The sequence below is a fragment of the Limulus polyphemus genome, unplaced genomic scaffold (assembly GCF_000517525.1).
Source record: "Limulus polyphemus unplaced genomic scaffold, Limulus_polyphemus-2.1.2 Scaffold4287, whole genome shotgun sequence".
NCBI lineage: Eukaryota > Metazoa > Arthropoda > Merostomata > Xiphosura > Limulidae > Limulus > Limulus polyphemus.
The window spans coordinates 56,209-73,274 of NW_013669897.1; the positions used below are offsets into that span (position 1 = coordinate 56,209).

Genomic DNA, 17,066 nt, shown 5'->3' on the forward strand with positions numbered 1-17,066 from the left:
CATGAATGGATTGAAATATTTAATTAAATTATCTCAAAATAAACCTTCATTTCGGTGCAATATTGAAATTAGCTTGGATTCTTCATAACCTCTGAATAGTGGTATAGTTTCTTAATAAATATGCCTGTCCCGGACAATATCACCCATAAACTACATGGATAAAGCAGAAGGGGAGTGTTGCCCATCCCTGCCATGCCTTGTAATGAATAAATTGCACTGTTTCAGGTGTTGATGTTCCTCCGGACTCTACCGCATTTCACCCTCTTTTTCTTCTAGTAGAGTTTGGGAATCGTTACCACTTTCCAGTTCCAAGCCGCTGGGAGTGGTGGACCATGGAGACATCCTCGTGAATGATTTAATGACATCAAATTTCAATTCAGAAATACTGTTCAGTGCAGAGTAGGGTGGTGGTGTTCTGCTGGTGTAGTTGATGTGATATTCTCCACTATAAATCATATGTAAACCAAAGGAGTGAGATGTCAAATTGCAGTTCACCCCTTCAATTGGAATCCCTCATCCTACTTCCATGTGGATCTTGGTTCCCACTGGCTGTGTTTTGGATTTAGAGTAGAACCAATCAACATAAGTTCTCACACATGTATTATGGATCTCTTCTCTTCCTCCCTCCTTACTCCATCTATCTTGTGGGTCACAGTGGAGGTACTTGGGATTGTTATGATTTTTTCCCTTCTGCTCTTCCTTGATGTATCTTATTCAAAGGAAGTTATTGCACCTGGGTTGGTTCTGATCAATTTCAGAATTGAGGGAGTTGGTAGACATCTTTTGATTCCGGATGTTGGGTCCCTAGATCGATATATCATTTTCTATTCTTCACATGTGCCCTGTTCTGGAGTCAGGGGGGTTTGAGATCCACTCCTGTTTCTTGAACTTGAAGTGAAGATGGTATAATCATCATCCTACTCTCTTATGGATTTCAGTTCCCAGCGGCGTAGTTTTTGGATGTAGTTGACTTGCCGAGTACAGTCTGTTGCACCCTAGCCTCTCTAGACCTGGGGACACTTCCATTGTTTTTTTCCCACACCAATTGGTTGTGCTCTTCTTTTTTCCACCTATACAGACAATACTTTTCTCAGATGTGTGAAGAATATACCTGATTCAGAAGTAGTGTGGTGTCCCACATCAATTCTTCGAATCTGACTCTCTAGTCTCAAGTTGTGTCCATCGGTTGCTTCTTTTCTTACCTCTCACTGATCTCTCCACCTATTCAATGTGGGATTCTAGCTAATTATGTGAGTGGAGGTAATGTTATCATATTGGAAGGTACCTACTTCTCCTCACACTTCCCACTCTTCTTCCCCACTGAAAACCAGTGTTTCCATTTTCTGACAAAACTTGAAGTAATAGTTTGGTAGAATTGAATAGAGGGAGTCAAAATGTGACAAGGGTGTGTGGTACTTTCATTGGTGGAAGGTTGTCGCAGGATGATTTGCACGAGACACACATTGAAATGAGTCATTTCTAATGGAGGGGAAGCAAAAGGCTTTTGGCATGTGTATTTTTTATTTTTTTTTCATATAGAGAGCAGCACTGAATGAGAATAGCTAATTATGTAAGCGGAGGTAAGTACCTATCAGAAATACATTTTCAGTATAGGAAAATTATAATTTCTTATTTTATGAAATAAAACAGCAAATGATTGCAAAAATTACATTTTGGGTAGCATTTGATGATATGTCCCAAATAGCTTGTTTTATTTAATTGCTTGACAATAATGTAAGCTTAAACGTTAAACAATTAGTTGTCATTTCTGCTCTGTTGTATTATTGTTCATAGTAAATCATATCTGATTAACAGTTGAGTTAACATAATCTGGGCCTTATGCCAAATCATACATATTCCAGCCTCGTAACATCCTTTCGTTGCATAGAAACCGTCACTAGTAGCCCTGATAATAATAACTGGTTCACCAACTTGGACATGCTTTGGGACAGGTGTATGTTTCTGAGGTTTTATCATATGCCTTTTAACCACCAACACCTTTTGTTTAAGTTTTGAAAAATATGTAATCAAATTAAAGTAGTTAAGTTGTTAAATTTTTATTAACATATCTGAAATGCAACTTCAGTATGTGTTAGACTATTAATGTATATTTATTTGCTTTTATAATACAAAAGTGTTATCAAAAACAAACAAAAAATATTGTCAACAAATGGGTTGTTTGAAAACAAAAACAAATTTTGAAATTAATTATTCAGAACCAACGTTTAAAATTATAACTTGCACTTTTTTGCTGTCACAAACTACAAAATAAAAAATAATAATGTATGTTTTATCACCATGCAATTTATTTATATTATTTAAACTTGAGTAAATGAAAAATAAATATCCAACTCTTACATTTTCTTTGAAAAGTGACCAATAACATTAATTTCTGAAATAGAAGTTTTAGTTTTTTAAGGAAGAAAATGATAATGAGGTCTCTATTTTAAAGGAAAATGCTGCATTGTGTGATGAAGTTACTCAAGTCCAAGAGAAGATTTTAATAGCTAAAGAAGATAGAAGGTTAGTGTTTGATATATTATAAAAAGCTTAAAGGTTCTGTTCTATAAATGAACAAGGGGGCTTCCTTTTATAAGTAAAATTGCTGGAGTAATCCAAGCATAGATGCTAAAAAAAAGGTATTACTCCTAAAGTGTTACATTACCACTTAATATTTAGCCAGCAGATAAGTTGTTAACACACCAGTCAAACTATCCACTTGGTTTCCTAGTGAATTATATATATATATATCCCATTCTCTTTAGATCCTTAATTATTGTATTTTGGCACTTGTGTATAAAGTTAAAATCATAAATAATATTCAACATTAAAATTGGTGCACAATTAAAAACATTTTATTTAGGCCTATCTATGGCCTTCAAAAAGTTGACGACTCTACATGTTTTGACATTGCAATATCATCCTCAGGAGTCGACGTTGCAACATCGAAACATTAATGGACCAACATAATCAATAATGACTCTGCTGAATGGCTTATCAAATGCAGATATTGGCTGCAGCAGAGCAACAGGGACTGGAACACTGGTTTACTAACCATCTGACATGTGTGGCAATTCTTATGAAATTCGGACACATCGCCCATAAAACATGGCTGGAAAAAATGTCTTATTATCCTGTCACATGTTTTGTTCACACCCACATGTCCACCCAATGAAACTTTGTGTGCTAGTCTCATTATCTCATGTATATATGCCTTGGCACAACAACTTGGTATACAATAGCCCACTCTTCATTGATGGGAAGATCAGCTGCATGCCATTTTCTCATAAGTACACCATCCTTAATAAAATATCCCACAGGGGCATTCTCTAATTCATCCTCAGGGAGGACCTTATCCACAAGTGAGGCAATCTTGGGATCTCTCTCCTACTCTAAAAGAAGCTGTCTTTTCAAAGAAAACTCATCAACCTTCATATTATCTCGCTTGCTAGATACCTTACACACTTTATCCTTGGGAGAATCCTTAACAACAGAAGGGTGATCATTGTCCTCATTATGGGACATAAAGTATCTGACAATTCAATAAAATCATCTTGTAACACAGTTTCAATCTTTGCTAAATTTTCAGTGTTTTCTTATGCCTTTTTGGCCATAGCACAGGCTGGAAATAAACCTGACATTTTTGCCTCAACAACTTTACTATCCATGCTTAGAAACAACACAAGGATCAGCAATCACCTGATTACCTACAAAGTCATTACCCAGCAGTAAAGAAACACCCTTAACTGGCAAAGTAGGGCTAATACCCATAGTAACAAATCCTGAGGCTAAGTCTGACTGTAAATAAACTTTGTGCAGAGGTACATTCACAAGCTACCCTCAATGCCCTGAGCTAAAATAGATTCACCAGTGGCTGACTCACTAGAAAAAGGCAGTGTAGCCTCCAACAACAAAGACTGAGTAGTCCTAGTATTACGAAGAATTTTAATAGGCACCAGTTTGTTTGGACCTATTGAACCTTACTTTATGAGTTAAGCCAAAATCATCAGCCATTGTAACAGCTTGTTGCAAGGTTTCTACTTCTATCTCATCAAAATAACTCTTGAGGTCATCCCTAACACACCTTTTAAATTCTTCCACCAAAATCAGTTGTTTCAGATTTTCAAAGTTGTCATTCATGTTTTTAGATGTGTACAATCTTCCAAAAGAGACCTCTTTCTCAAGAGTGAATTCTAAAATTTACATGCATGTAACAATGATATTTGTCACAAATGTTAGGCCTGTTGGTTTCTAATGCTTTTAGTTTTCAAATAGTTGCATTGGAAAAATAACTATTTTGTTACAATATATAATAAAGGTGTTATGGGAGAGATTAGTTTAGAAGAATTAATAAAATATAGCACTAAGCTTTATTAATAATACATAATAAACTCCATTTATTTTACTTGATATTTTATACATGAAACTTTTCCTCTTTTTTTTTATCCTACTTTTTTCAGTAATATTAAACATGTGGAGTATTTTTTGTTCTCTTTACCAAGAAAATCAAACTTTAATGAAATAGTTGTCACAATGGTTTACTTTGCAAGAAAAACATAAAACTCTAAGCTCATAAAATGTATACATTATGATAGTATTGTAAATTATCTTAACAAAAGCAAAAACTGTCAAAAGAAATGCATGAAAATCTCGCATACACTTGGAAATCTTCATGAGACATAGGTCAGAAAAACAAGAAGTTTACATTCCATTATTTAAAATGTCAACCTAAAAATTGGGCCTCAAATTGTTTGGAACATATACGAAAGATGAGGTTTGTGTGTGTGAATTTTTTTAATGCACAGTATATATTCTTAGTAAACTCAGTTGCTTGTTTCTGAAGTACTGTACCATGGTTATTTGAAGCTAAGACAGTACATTTTTATGGAAATTGTTTCTTAATGGTATCATCATCTAGTTTGAGCAAGGTAAAGTTGTTTAGATGTATATTGGGGACCTTACTGAACTTGAAATTTAATTGTTAATTATGTCTCTTTTTCAATGAATAAAATATATGAAATTTTAGTTGTGGTTTTGTTTTTATGTTACATATTAAAAACGAAACACTTAGTCAAATAAAGACTAAGTCAAACTTTTTATAAACATTCTTGGCCTTAGATTTTTCTTGTAGTCATTAGTATTATTTTTCTTAGAACCTGTTTCGGGTAGAGGCCCTGTGACAATTATTACAATGATATGTTTGATGTGCCAATGAGCTTTAGGGAAGTATTTTATAGATTTGATTTATAATTAATCAATTTTTGAATTACTCATTCTACTTTTTTTCTATCATTCTTTTCTAATTGGCTTCTATTAGCTTTGCTGTTGTTTTGATAATTAGTCTAATTGGTGTATGGTACAGCAGTTGTTTTTATTGATTGTTGTTTTTGAATCTCAAATAAGGAAAATGTTAACTTGAGAAATGCTATTTGTCTCTGCAGCATTAAGAGTTGAAAATAGTGTAGGGACCAGTACTGATCACATACAAGGATGAGCTTCTTTCTGAAATAATATAAGAAAGGGAAAGCCCCTGGGATGTGACTTCCACAAGACTGGGGTCAATACCTGGTGGGAGACCACATCCTTCTTAAGCAGGGAATACTCTTTGCCCAATGGTTGTTATTTATTCATTTGTATATGCAGTTACATCATAGAGAGATTTACAGTAAAGGATATCAGGCAAATCCAGTGCCAGTATGTCACAAAGGTGGGTGGAATGTCAGAATGTGTAGTATGGCTAAGGCATTAGGCTGTTCTGTCTTGATAAAATACTTACATGAGATAGATATTTTAATGACAGGTGAGGGAAGGAGGAGCTCTCATCTGCATTATGAGCCAAATCCAAGTTTCATGTCCACAAGGAATTACTTAGGATATATTGCAATGAGGTGTCCTGTACTACACTTTCATGGAATAATTCATTCTTACATTTAAAGCAAGGAGTGGGCCCAACCGCTCTCTTACTGGGTGAGTGGAAGGCATATCTTACAGAGGAAACTCCATATCAACATTCCCTGCAGCTTGGGACTGGGAAGTAAGGATTCTTCCATGCTCCACTAGAAGAACAGGGGATCAAGGAGGAATACACATTAGGGAGCAACAAAGAATGTGCTTTGACCACTGTCATTGGGCACAATAATATGCAATTGGATCCCCACCAAGAAACAGTGCAATGGATTAGTACAGCTAAAGACAGAAAGCCTGAGCCAATTGTGTACTTTTATCTTTATTCTGTTGTTTGAACACTTGTTTTGTACTTTCTTGTCTCATGTGGCCTAGGTCTTTACTATGTAAGTATTTAGACAGGCATTTCGATTCATTTAGTGTTGTTAGTAATAATGGAAGTATTTCACTAAATACTAAGAAAGAAATACAGTGTAGCCCCATTATAACGCAATTGTTGAGGTCCATAAAATGTCATCGCAAAATAAGCGGGGTAGCGCTAAATCGTGGTTTTGTAAAGATACACTTAAAATATTAAAATTTATTAGTATATAAACTATAACGAGGTTATGGTTACGAGGTCGGTCCGAGGGACTGAGCCCATGTCGAAATAGTTAATGACCCATCGTGTTATATCCGAATTCACATTAAATCGGGGTTTCACTGTATCATATTAGGCTTCTTTTCTTATGAATGCATTTCAAAATAATACAATTGTTTAGTTTTGAAATGTGTTATATGTCCTTTTCTAGCAATTTTATTTTACTGATATACACATAGTATGTATGCATGTCAATCTTTATATCTAAAGTATGTAAAATTTAACCCTTTAAGTTGTAATTTCTGTGGCTGCTTAGGTTTCTTTTGAAGAAATTGATGTTGTGCCTAGGAATAAAAGAGGGTGCTATGCAAGGAAGCTTGCAGCCCAATAGTGGCTTGACAGCTTCATCCCAAGTATTAACAGCATCTTCTACACCATCATTGTCTCATAATGACAGTGGAGACCTGAAAACTAAGAAAAAAAATCCAGTGAAAAAAAAGACTACCAAAGATGCATGTGGTAAGTATTTAAACTTCAATCACAGTATGGTGACTTGATACACTTTAACAAGTAACAGAAAAGTGGACCTTCAATTCACAGACATATCTGTAGTTCACAATTTAAACAAAATTTTACTTCTGTTGATTTAAATTAGAAGTTTTTAAGAATATGAAGCAATTTTTCTCTTTACTACCATGTTTTACTGTATTTTTAATATATTTATTTTTGTTGATACCACTTGGTGTTCAAAATTACATTTAATTATTAGTTTTTCTTTACCACCTAAAAGTATGTAGGCATATTAAAAGTTCTACAGGAAGATTTCTTTACTAACAGTTCAGTTAATATTTTCCTTTAGCTAAAATTTGATTATCTATGATATGAGAATATAGTTATTGGATAGTTTCTTGAAATTGATATTATATTGGTTGCAAATTAAATATTTCTTATGTTTTACTGATTTTATTATGCCACTAATATGTAAGTTGTCAATACTGTTAACAACTTCTCTTTTTTAATGGTTCATTAAATTGTTCAGTGAATACTTTACACTATGCGACACAGAATGCCACATGACCCATCCATTATCAGAAGGGCTATGCACAAAATCATATAATTAAATATGAAAAGCATTGATTACATTATAAACATACACTAAAACTTGTAGTTCAGTATGCACTTTAATGACTGAAATTAATGCATACATTAAGTGTTTTTTAAAGGATGTGAAAAACAAAAAAGAATATAAGTGGAACTGCTATTTTGACATTTTATACAACAACAGTTGTTATAGTATGTACGCCTTTTACAAGCTGGTGAATAATGATTGCAATTATACTTGTTACAAGACAGTATTACTGTAATTTTCCAAATATACTACACACAAGGTTCAAGTTTTCCTTATCACCATAAATAATATGCATCTAAACATTTCCAATTTTGTGGTCAAAGTAACCCTTTGATGACAAGAGTATCTGTAGAATCTCTAACTGAGTGTTTGTCTCAGTACTTGCTGTGTGGGATATGCATAGTTTTGTCTGAAATATTTCCTTCCTGTGCATACATAAATATAGTAGTTTTGTTTTATAAGACTGATTTAGAAATACACCATGAAATTAAAGATTTACACAATGAAGCTGCATTGGCTGTTTATGGTAAGTGCTGACACTTAGTTCAGTGCTTAAAGAGGATGGGGACATTTTTATTTCATCAGGTTGATTTAAAAATACACCTAACAACTCATAACAAAAAATCCTTTTAACTCTTGCTACAGGATTGGCTGATTCAAACGATCATGTGACCACAAATTGACCTTTGGAGTTTCCATACTATAAATTAAATGTGTTTTGTGTACCTTCACAAAATTTTTCAAGCTTTTATTTACCATCACAAGTCTTGTAGACAAAAAATGAAAAATTTTAATTCATTTTTTTTAAAAAAGCTTCTTGATAATTTTATTTAAAAATCATGTTTAAAGATACTGAAAATGAATGAAAACAGGAGACAATTGTCCTTTATGCCTCAAAAATGGAGAGAATTAATAAGATGTACCATCGAAACTCAACATTTCTATTAAGTATGTATTATCGTTCACATGTCAGAAAAGATGGTCTGGACTGGCTGCAAAAAAAAAAAAATTGTGGTTTTATGACAATAAATTATATGCACCCTGACATCTAAAAAAACGTTTAGTGAAAAAACTGCATATTATATTCAGAAAATTATGATAGGTATATTACTTTTTTTTTAAACATTATGTTCTTTAATTTGTCCATTAGGGATTTCCAAGAATTAGAAGAATGTATAATAATAGTATTCCAGCCACACTATATTTGTCAAAATCATTACTGGCAATGTGTTTCTCTCAGTCCAGAGGTTGGAACACTATTTATATAAGCCATTTGATACAACATCACTTGTTATGGTGTGTACGCCTTTTACACACTGTCAGAGAATGGTGAAATCATAAACTTAGAGTAGCTTGCAAACTTGAGTAATAGAGTTGACCATTAACATTAGACCTCTCAAGTGGTCAATAAGCACTCCACCCTACCAGGAGGGTGTTTACCAACTGATATTTGTCTTTACTAAAGTTAAAGGTAGCAAGAGCTCATCTTCCTAAAGATGTTCTCCTGTTCAACACACATCTAATGAATACACTAGTATACTTAATGATAAGGTTTTAACTATAAGTGCTTTACTCAAAAAAGTTATATTAAAGTGTAAGCTACACAAGAAAGAAAGGAGGTCTGAAGATGCAGCAAATGTAGAACTAAAAAACGTGAATTATTTTGAAACATATTTCATTTAATGTTGAAAAAAAGATAGCAAATAGGTATGTACAATGTATTTTTTAAGATATATGTATAATTAAGTTTATTGTTGTGTGTTCAGAACATTGAAGTAAATATAAATAAGTAATTATATTGATATATATAAAGAATTCCTTAAAAATCATCTACATCTAAATACTTTAGAATTCCAGAAACATCCCGAATTAAACATTTTTAGAATTGTTCTAAATAAATTTACCCATATTTTTTTTACTTGTTATGAAACAGAAGATGGTATAAAAATAAAACCCAAAAAGAAAAAACCAACAACAGATCGACCACAAGCACAGGTTCCATCCAGTAGTGCAGCTCAGCCTATTTTCCCTGTACTGTTAGGAGACTTAACCGTCTATTGCCTTGGGGAGGTAAGATTAATAGAAGTTATCAAATGTTTTTCATGCTTGAACTCTATATATAGAAAATATGATTAAGTATTCAACCTCTTTGGAATGGAAAAGGTTAATTAATTGAAAAATTTGAACCCATTATTTTATAAACTGATAAAAGCTACTTTTAGAAGAGTTTGGTTTAAACTACTATCAGAGCAAAATTGCAAAAGGCTTTACTTCATCTAAATCCTTTTAATTTTATAACTTAAGATCTGTTTTCTACATAAAAGATTCATGCATATGTTCAAAACAAAGACTTAAAATAGTAAATCTGATTACTATAGCAAAAATTCAGTCTATTTAAATACCTATTATTAATAGGGGGAACAATTGTTAAAAAATTAGATATAATTATATAATTTTGAAAAAACCAGTAATATAAATTTTTATACCACCAGGGAATATCATATCGACAACAAATATATATGCTGTTTAACTCTCTCACAATAGGCTTGGTCCCAGGGACCATCCTAGTAACCATTTTGTTTGTACTTATTATAGTTTTCATACTATAACTTAAAACTGTAAGCGTATCTTCACGAAATTTTGTGGATTATCAATAAACATTACAAGGGTTTCATATGCAAGATATATTTTTTTATTAAGCTCTAAGTTTTTTAAGTAATGTTTTTCTCATGCATTTTTCTTTTTGGATGTTGACTACCCAACATGCAAAGTAATTTTGATTTTAAGATTAAAAATACTTTTATGCATCAGAAAATTTTCAAATTTCATATGTGAAATCTTTATAACCTCCAGATAGTTATCAAACGTTTTTTTTAGAAAAACTTTTTTATTTTATCTGTTATTTTCACTGTTGTATCTCTATATGGGTTTGGTCAATTTTACCAAGCTTGTAACCACCATATAAATATTAAGAAATAGATATAAATTATGCTTTTTTCATTCTAGAATGACTACAAAATATAACACGAAAACACAAATTTTTAGTCTAAATAGCTTAAATCTCATAACATTATACATTTATATATATTTATTATTTGTATTATATTGATCTTCCTGTCATGCATGGCTAACAATACAGAAGTTACAATGATGCGGTGCACATGCACTCATGGTACTGTATCCAATAATATAAAGCTGACCTTTAGTCTTTACAAAGTGACCTGTCTTGGCTGTGCTTTAATGGACTAGTATTTTGTAAGATACAGTCACATTTCAGTTATAATACATTATATATATATACATTATTACTATTTACAAATAAGTTCTTAAACTTATTTTTCTTAAAACATAGAACAGTAAATGAAGAAGTAAAGCAAACAATTATCTCTTCTTGTGGGCCCGGCATGGCCAGGTGGTTAGGACACTCGACTCGCAATCTGTGGGTCGTGGGTTTGAATCCCCGTCACACCAAACATGCTCGCCCTTTCAGCATGGGGGGCATTATAATGTGACAGTCAATCCCCCTATTTGTTGGTAAAAGAGTAGCCCAAGAGTTGGCAGTGGGTTGTGATGACTAGCTGCCTTCCCTCTAGTCTTACACTGCTAAATTAGGGAAGGCTAGCGCAGATAGCCCTCATGTAGCTTTGCGCAAAATTCAAAATAAACAAAATCTCTTCTTGTTACGACCTTTGTACTTGGTTGCTGCTTCTTGTAGCTTGCTAAGCCTTAAGAAATTTTGCACGTGGAGGATATGAAATGAAATAATTTTTTTTAGGTTTATATATACATTTGAATAAGCAAAGAATCATAAATTACTATAATGATACCATAGAATTCCATTATAATTTATCAAGTTTAGTAACTAAGCTGTATTTCGGTCTAAAAAACAAAATGACATTTCAAGCAGACTAAAGACACAACCAACCTCCTTGAAATCTTGTTTCGAAAGAAAAAAGATAGCATCTACTATCCATCTCCTTTCCAAGGCGATCCTGAGGGATTTTTGAGGGATAGCCTCTCCCTAATTACCTCATCGGCTTGTTTTTTTGTCTTTGGCTCTACCATTCTCTGTTGTTGGGATCTCTTAGGTCGAGACGCAGCTTTGTCCCAAGTTTGTTTACCACCTCCATATCGTAGGGATTTACGAATATCTCCTATTCTTTGGTGGTTTGTTTTGGTGATGTATCTGAGACGTTGGAATCACGTGTAGAGTCTCTGTGTCAACACTCAACCCTATTCTCTTTGATTGCACATTTGTCGAAGTTGGAGCCAAGACAAGCCCCTATTCCTGTTTCCTGTCCTAGTTTTTCTCAGCCCTTACCTGTTCCTCCTTCCAGGGGTTTCTCATCTTGTCATTTTATTTGATTTCGATGGGCTCACTCTCAACTGACTACTCAGTGGGTTCCAGTCCAGTGGGAGCTTGTTTGTCCGAATTTGTTCCCCCATTGGCGATATTTTGCCTCAGAACCGTGGGTTATATGGGTTTTATTCAAGGGGCTTGTCCTACAATTTATGTCCCTTTCCACTCCTTTGTCTCAGGTACCCATTTCCTTCCTTATGCCTCGGGACCCTATTACCAGTCAGTTTCTGTCCAAGGTGGTACAAGACCTTTTGTCCCATCAAGCCATAGCTGTCCATCATCCTTTTACAATTTCTTTGTTATCCCCAAGAAAACTGAAGACTGGCGGCCTGTAATCGATTTGTCTGGCCTCTATCAGTTTCTGATTCTGCCCCATTTTACCATGGAGTCTTTTCTCATCCTCAGGTGGGGTTTTTCTCTGGGTTTGTGGATGACCAGGATGGATGTTGCGAATGCCTACTTGCATATCCCGATATATCTCATCAGTTGCGATCATATCTGTGGTTTGTTCACCACAAGATGGTTTATCAGTTTCGTGCTCTGCCCTTTGGGCTTGCTTCAGCCCCATATGTTTTTTGTTGGGTGGTCACAACATTCACTTGTCACTTACATGCTCTTGGGTTGCACTTCCATCATTACATGGATGACTGGCTACTATTAGCTCATACCAACCAGGATTCTGCTGAGCACACTCATCAGCTGCTTCTAGAGATAGCTCGGGTGGGTTGATTAATAAAATTGGAGAAGTCATTCCTTCAGCCTACCCAATATCTTGTTTATTTGGGTGTTTTTTTCAACACTCATCTCAGTTGGGCCCAAACTTCTCCTCATCGTGGGTTGATCAACAGGAGGCTTTGGGACATCGGTCTGCAGCCGAGAGGTTTTTTCATATCAACATCCTTGAGCTTCTTAGTATATGTTGTGTATTGGTTAATTTTTCCATCTAGTCAGGAATCGTCTGGTAATGATCCATTCCAACAATTCTACAGTGGTTGCTTATCCCAATCACCAGAATGGCATCCGTTCTCGATTCCAATGTTTTCATACTTTGGATATTCTTTTTTTGGGGCCCACATGATCGATATTCATATCATTGTGTGTGTCTTGTTGCTGGTGCTTTCAATCTTGTTGTGGATCAGCTTTCCCGTCCAAACAAAGTCTATCCGACAGAGTGGTCTCTCGATCCTCTTGTTTTCCAGTGGCTTTGCTTTCAATGGGGTAGTCCTCACATCGATGCAACAACAAATTGCCTCTGTTTTGGTCTCCAGTCCTTCATGTTCTTGCTCTGGCTGTGGATGCTTTCAGTCTGGATTGGAGCAACAAATATCTATATGTCTGTCTTCCCATTTGACTTCTTCACAGGATGATTTCGATCATCCATGCCACTCTGTGTCAGGTCCTTCTGATTGCTCCTTACTGGCCGGCTCACACCATGGTTCCCGCAGCTACTTCAGCTCCAAACTAACCCTCTCTTACCTCTTACTTCATCCCTTCTTTATCAACTTCAGTCACTGGTATTTCTTCCAGTCCTTGGCAAGAAAATCTGGCTTGTCCCAACGGGTAACCTCTTTTCTGGCTAGTTCCATTACCCTTCCTCCAGGAAGTTTTATCAATATAAATGGAACATTTTCCACTGTTGGTCAAGGGTTTTCACCTAATCAATGCTCTGTTCCTCATATTGCAGATTGTTTAACTTGGCTTTTCAAATAGCAGTCTTCTGTCTCCTCGATCATGGGTTATCGGGTGGCCTTGTCCCACACTATTCATTTTTCTTGATACTCTTATACTCTTTCCCTTTTGATGCATTCCTTCTGGATTTGTCATCCACCTCGACGAGTTGTCCATCCGAATTGGGATGTTAATGTTGTTCTTCACTGCCTCACTTTGCCTCCATTCAAACCTCTCTCCACATGCTCCTTGTTTCACTTTTCCCTTAAGACTTATTTCCTTCTCCTCTTAGCCTGTGGATGTCGGAGCTCAGATTTATTTGCCATCAATGTTTCATGTACTCTTTATCATTCCACATATCTTCTCCTTTATCCGGATCATTCTTTTCTCTCAAAAATGTCAGGAGCTCCAGAGGGTAACTCTTCCTTTTTGACAATTTCCCTTCCTTCCATCTCCCACCTTTATTTTCAGTCTGATCCGGATAGAGTTATATGTCCTGTATGCACTCTTCATTGTTATATTTCCCGCACAGCTTCCTTCCGTCGTGCCCATTCACACTTCTTTATTCCTTGGCAGACATCCTCTGTTGGTGATCTTTCTCCTTCCACCCTCACCAGTTGGGTTTGGCTTTTAATTCAATTGGCTTATTATTCTTTATCTTCTTCCTCCTGTATTTTGTTCTAAGTGTCTTCTCATCAAATATGACACCTTACCTTTACTTGGTGTCTTATCTTCGTCATCCCTTGGAAGAAATTCTTCAGTCAGGCTTATGGACTAACTCTCATACGTTCGTCTCTCACTACTTACATGGAATCATGGTATCTTCATCTTCAGGTTATTGTCTTCCATCTGTAGCCATTCTTCAGACTTCAGTGAGACTTTGACTGAATAAGTTATCTATCACTATTATTATTATTACTCTTACTTTTCGGGGGCCTTTTTTTTTTTCCCTTTTTAGTTGCTACTCATTGTCTACATCTCGCTCTGTGGCAAGTGGTGCCTGACCAGGTATTCTTTAATTGCTCAAATCAATACTGTAAGACCATGTTGACTTACATATTATGATTCCATGGCTATGCAATGCACACTGCGGAGATGGGGTTTCCACAATATCACTTTTAGGTTTATCCTCGATATATTTGCTTCTTAAAATTTGCCCATTCTGAACTATACACACCCATAGATTACATGGGTAAAGTGGAAGGGGATAGCTGCCCATCCCATCCCTGCCATGCCTAGTAGCGAATAAATCAGTATGGTCTGCTTTTCAAAATAGGGTCTCTTGGTCACCCATTGCACTGTCTCAAATGTTGTCACTCCTTCGAACTCTCCACCACACTTTCTTCCCCTTTTTATTCTTGTGAAGTTTGAGAGTCCTTACCACTTCCCATTTCCAAGCTTTCCTTTCCCCATATGGATGTTGGTAACCGGTGGCCGGGTTTTGGATTGTAGTTGACCTTACCGACGGTATGATCCTCATCCTATCCCCGCATTGATATTGGTTCCCGGCGTCATGGGTTTTGAATGTAGTTGACTTGTAGCATATGGTCCGTCACACCCTAGCCACTGTACACCTAGGGGCACATTCTTTAATCTTATCCATTTTTATGTCGCATCATGATTTGCATGCAAGATACCTTGGAATCAATCAATTCTAGATGTGGGAGATTCAAGGCTTGTGGCATGTGCAAAAAATATTTTTGCATATAGAGGGCAGCACTGAACGAGAATAACTATTTATGTGAGCTTTGAAGTATTAGTGTTTCAACTTCAGAGAGTAAGAAAGGCTGATTAATATACTGTTCACACAATTTACCCCATGTAGAACGTGAGAACTAGTTTTATCAAATGACTAATTAGTATAATGCTTAAATTCAAGATGATCCCACACCTGTCAGAATGTTGTGCAGAAGAGAGATGTAGGCTTATATCTAAAAATACAAAAGTTGAAGGAAAAATAAAAAAAACATTCACTGGTCACTAAATTAACCCTCTGGATACAGGTAGGCAAAAGTGCATATGTCATGACCTTTTTACAAAGTTACATCAAGAATTGAACTAAATAACTTTATTATCAATTTATATCCATAAGCTTGGCAATGTAATGTACTTAATAAGTCAAGTTTTAATATCATACAAGTTTTAAATTCTTAGTTTCAAAAGGAAGTATTTAGATGAATTCTCAATCAATGCTTTTATGTATCATGTGACATTTGTTCACTCCAAATAGCTCATTTACAACAACAGTCTTTTCACCCTTGTTTGAGCATCTGAGTTTTAATACAAATTACATAGCTGTAATGTAGATAAAACTGAGAAATAATCTAAACTTGTAGCCTTCAATCAATTTCGTTTACATAGATATAAACCAGAAAGCCAAAACCACATGTCATGTTATCGTACCATGTACTGTCAATGATTCTCTCAAGCATTCGCTATTACCTTTATTACTAGCATAAAATACCCACACTCCGTTGCGGGGTTCTAAGGTCCCCTCATGATTCACAAAGGCCTCAATGTACCAGTCAAGCACATCCATTATCTTAATTACTTCAGTAGCTACCCCAATGCACCAATTCTTTAATTGGTGATTCATATTTTTCTTCTTGTTGTTTGTTGCCATTTCCTAAACTTAGTTCAATTCAGCTTTTTTAAATTCTCAGATTTGTATTTTTCTTCCCATGTTTGTGTTGAAAAATAGTATTTGGCAGAAAATGTCCAGTAAGTGAGATTTATAAAGAAATATACTTTTATATAGACCTTTAGGAAGCAGAATTGTGGGGCTTAAGTGCTATAGGGCAAACAATTGGCCAAAATTTTTGAGTCAAATCTAAAAAATAATACCCGTGTGAACACCCTCATGATCCCCTGAGTATGCATGCAACGTTTCAGGTCTCTAGGTTCTTTCTTCTTGGAGCCATGGCAATCACACAGGCTCTTTTATTCTAATGGATAATCAATAGAAAGAGAATGTTTTAATTAACTGATTGATGTGCAATGCTATCTCATTCTGATGGCAGCTCTTAAATTATTCAACCTACATATTCAAAGTTGCTATTGCCAAGTTCATTTCAAACATGGTAAGAGAGTTATTTTGATGCTCTTACAGCTTAGTTAGAAAGCAAGATAAATTGTAATATTTGTAGAATATTTTATTTTTTGTGCATGTTATTAGTTTATGTTTTAACTTAAATATTTAAAATAAATAAAAATTCAGTAAGGTACTAACAACATTCATACTAAAAACTATGGTTAACTTTTATTGATATTTTGAGTCTTCAAGGGCAAAAAAGTAAGACTCACATGCAAGTTCTAAATTTATTGTTTTTTATCTATATTTTTTATATATTGACATAAAAGAAACTAAAGTGTAAAACAATTAAAAATGTATTAGATTAATCAAGAAAAAATAAATTAAAAAGAAA

At 34.8% G+C, this 17,066-nt stretch overlaps 1 protein-coding gene across 1 annotated transcript in view; it reads left to right on the top strand.

The window, feature by feature from the left end:
- The window catches only part of LOC106470911 (transforming growth factor beta regulator 1-like), a 51,787-nt gene that overhangs the window by 22,880 nt on the left and 11,841 nt on the right, over nucleotides 1–17,066 (top strand). The window contains exons 3-5 of the mRNA XM_022399545.1: nucleotides 2,453–2,523; nucleotides 6,801–7,003; nucleotides 9,547–9,683. Coding sequence (XP_022255253.1) covers nucleotides 2,453–2,523; nucleotides 6,801–7,003; nucleotides 9,547–9,683 — 411 coding nt within the window. The remainder of the gene's footprint in view (nucleotides 1–2,452; nucleotides 2,524–6,800; nucleotides 7,004–9,546; nucleotides 9,684–17,066) is intronic.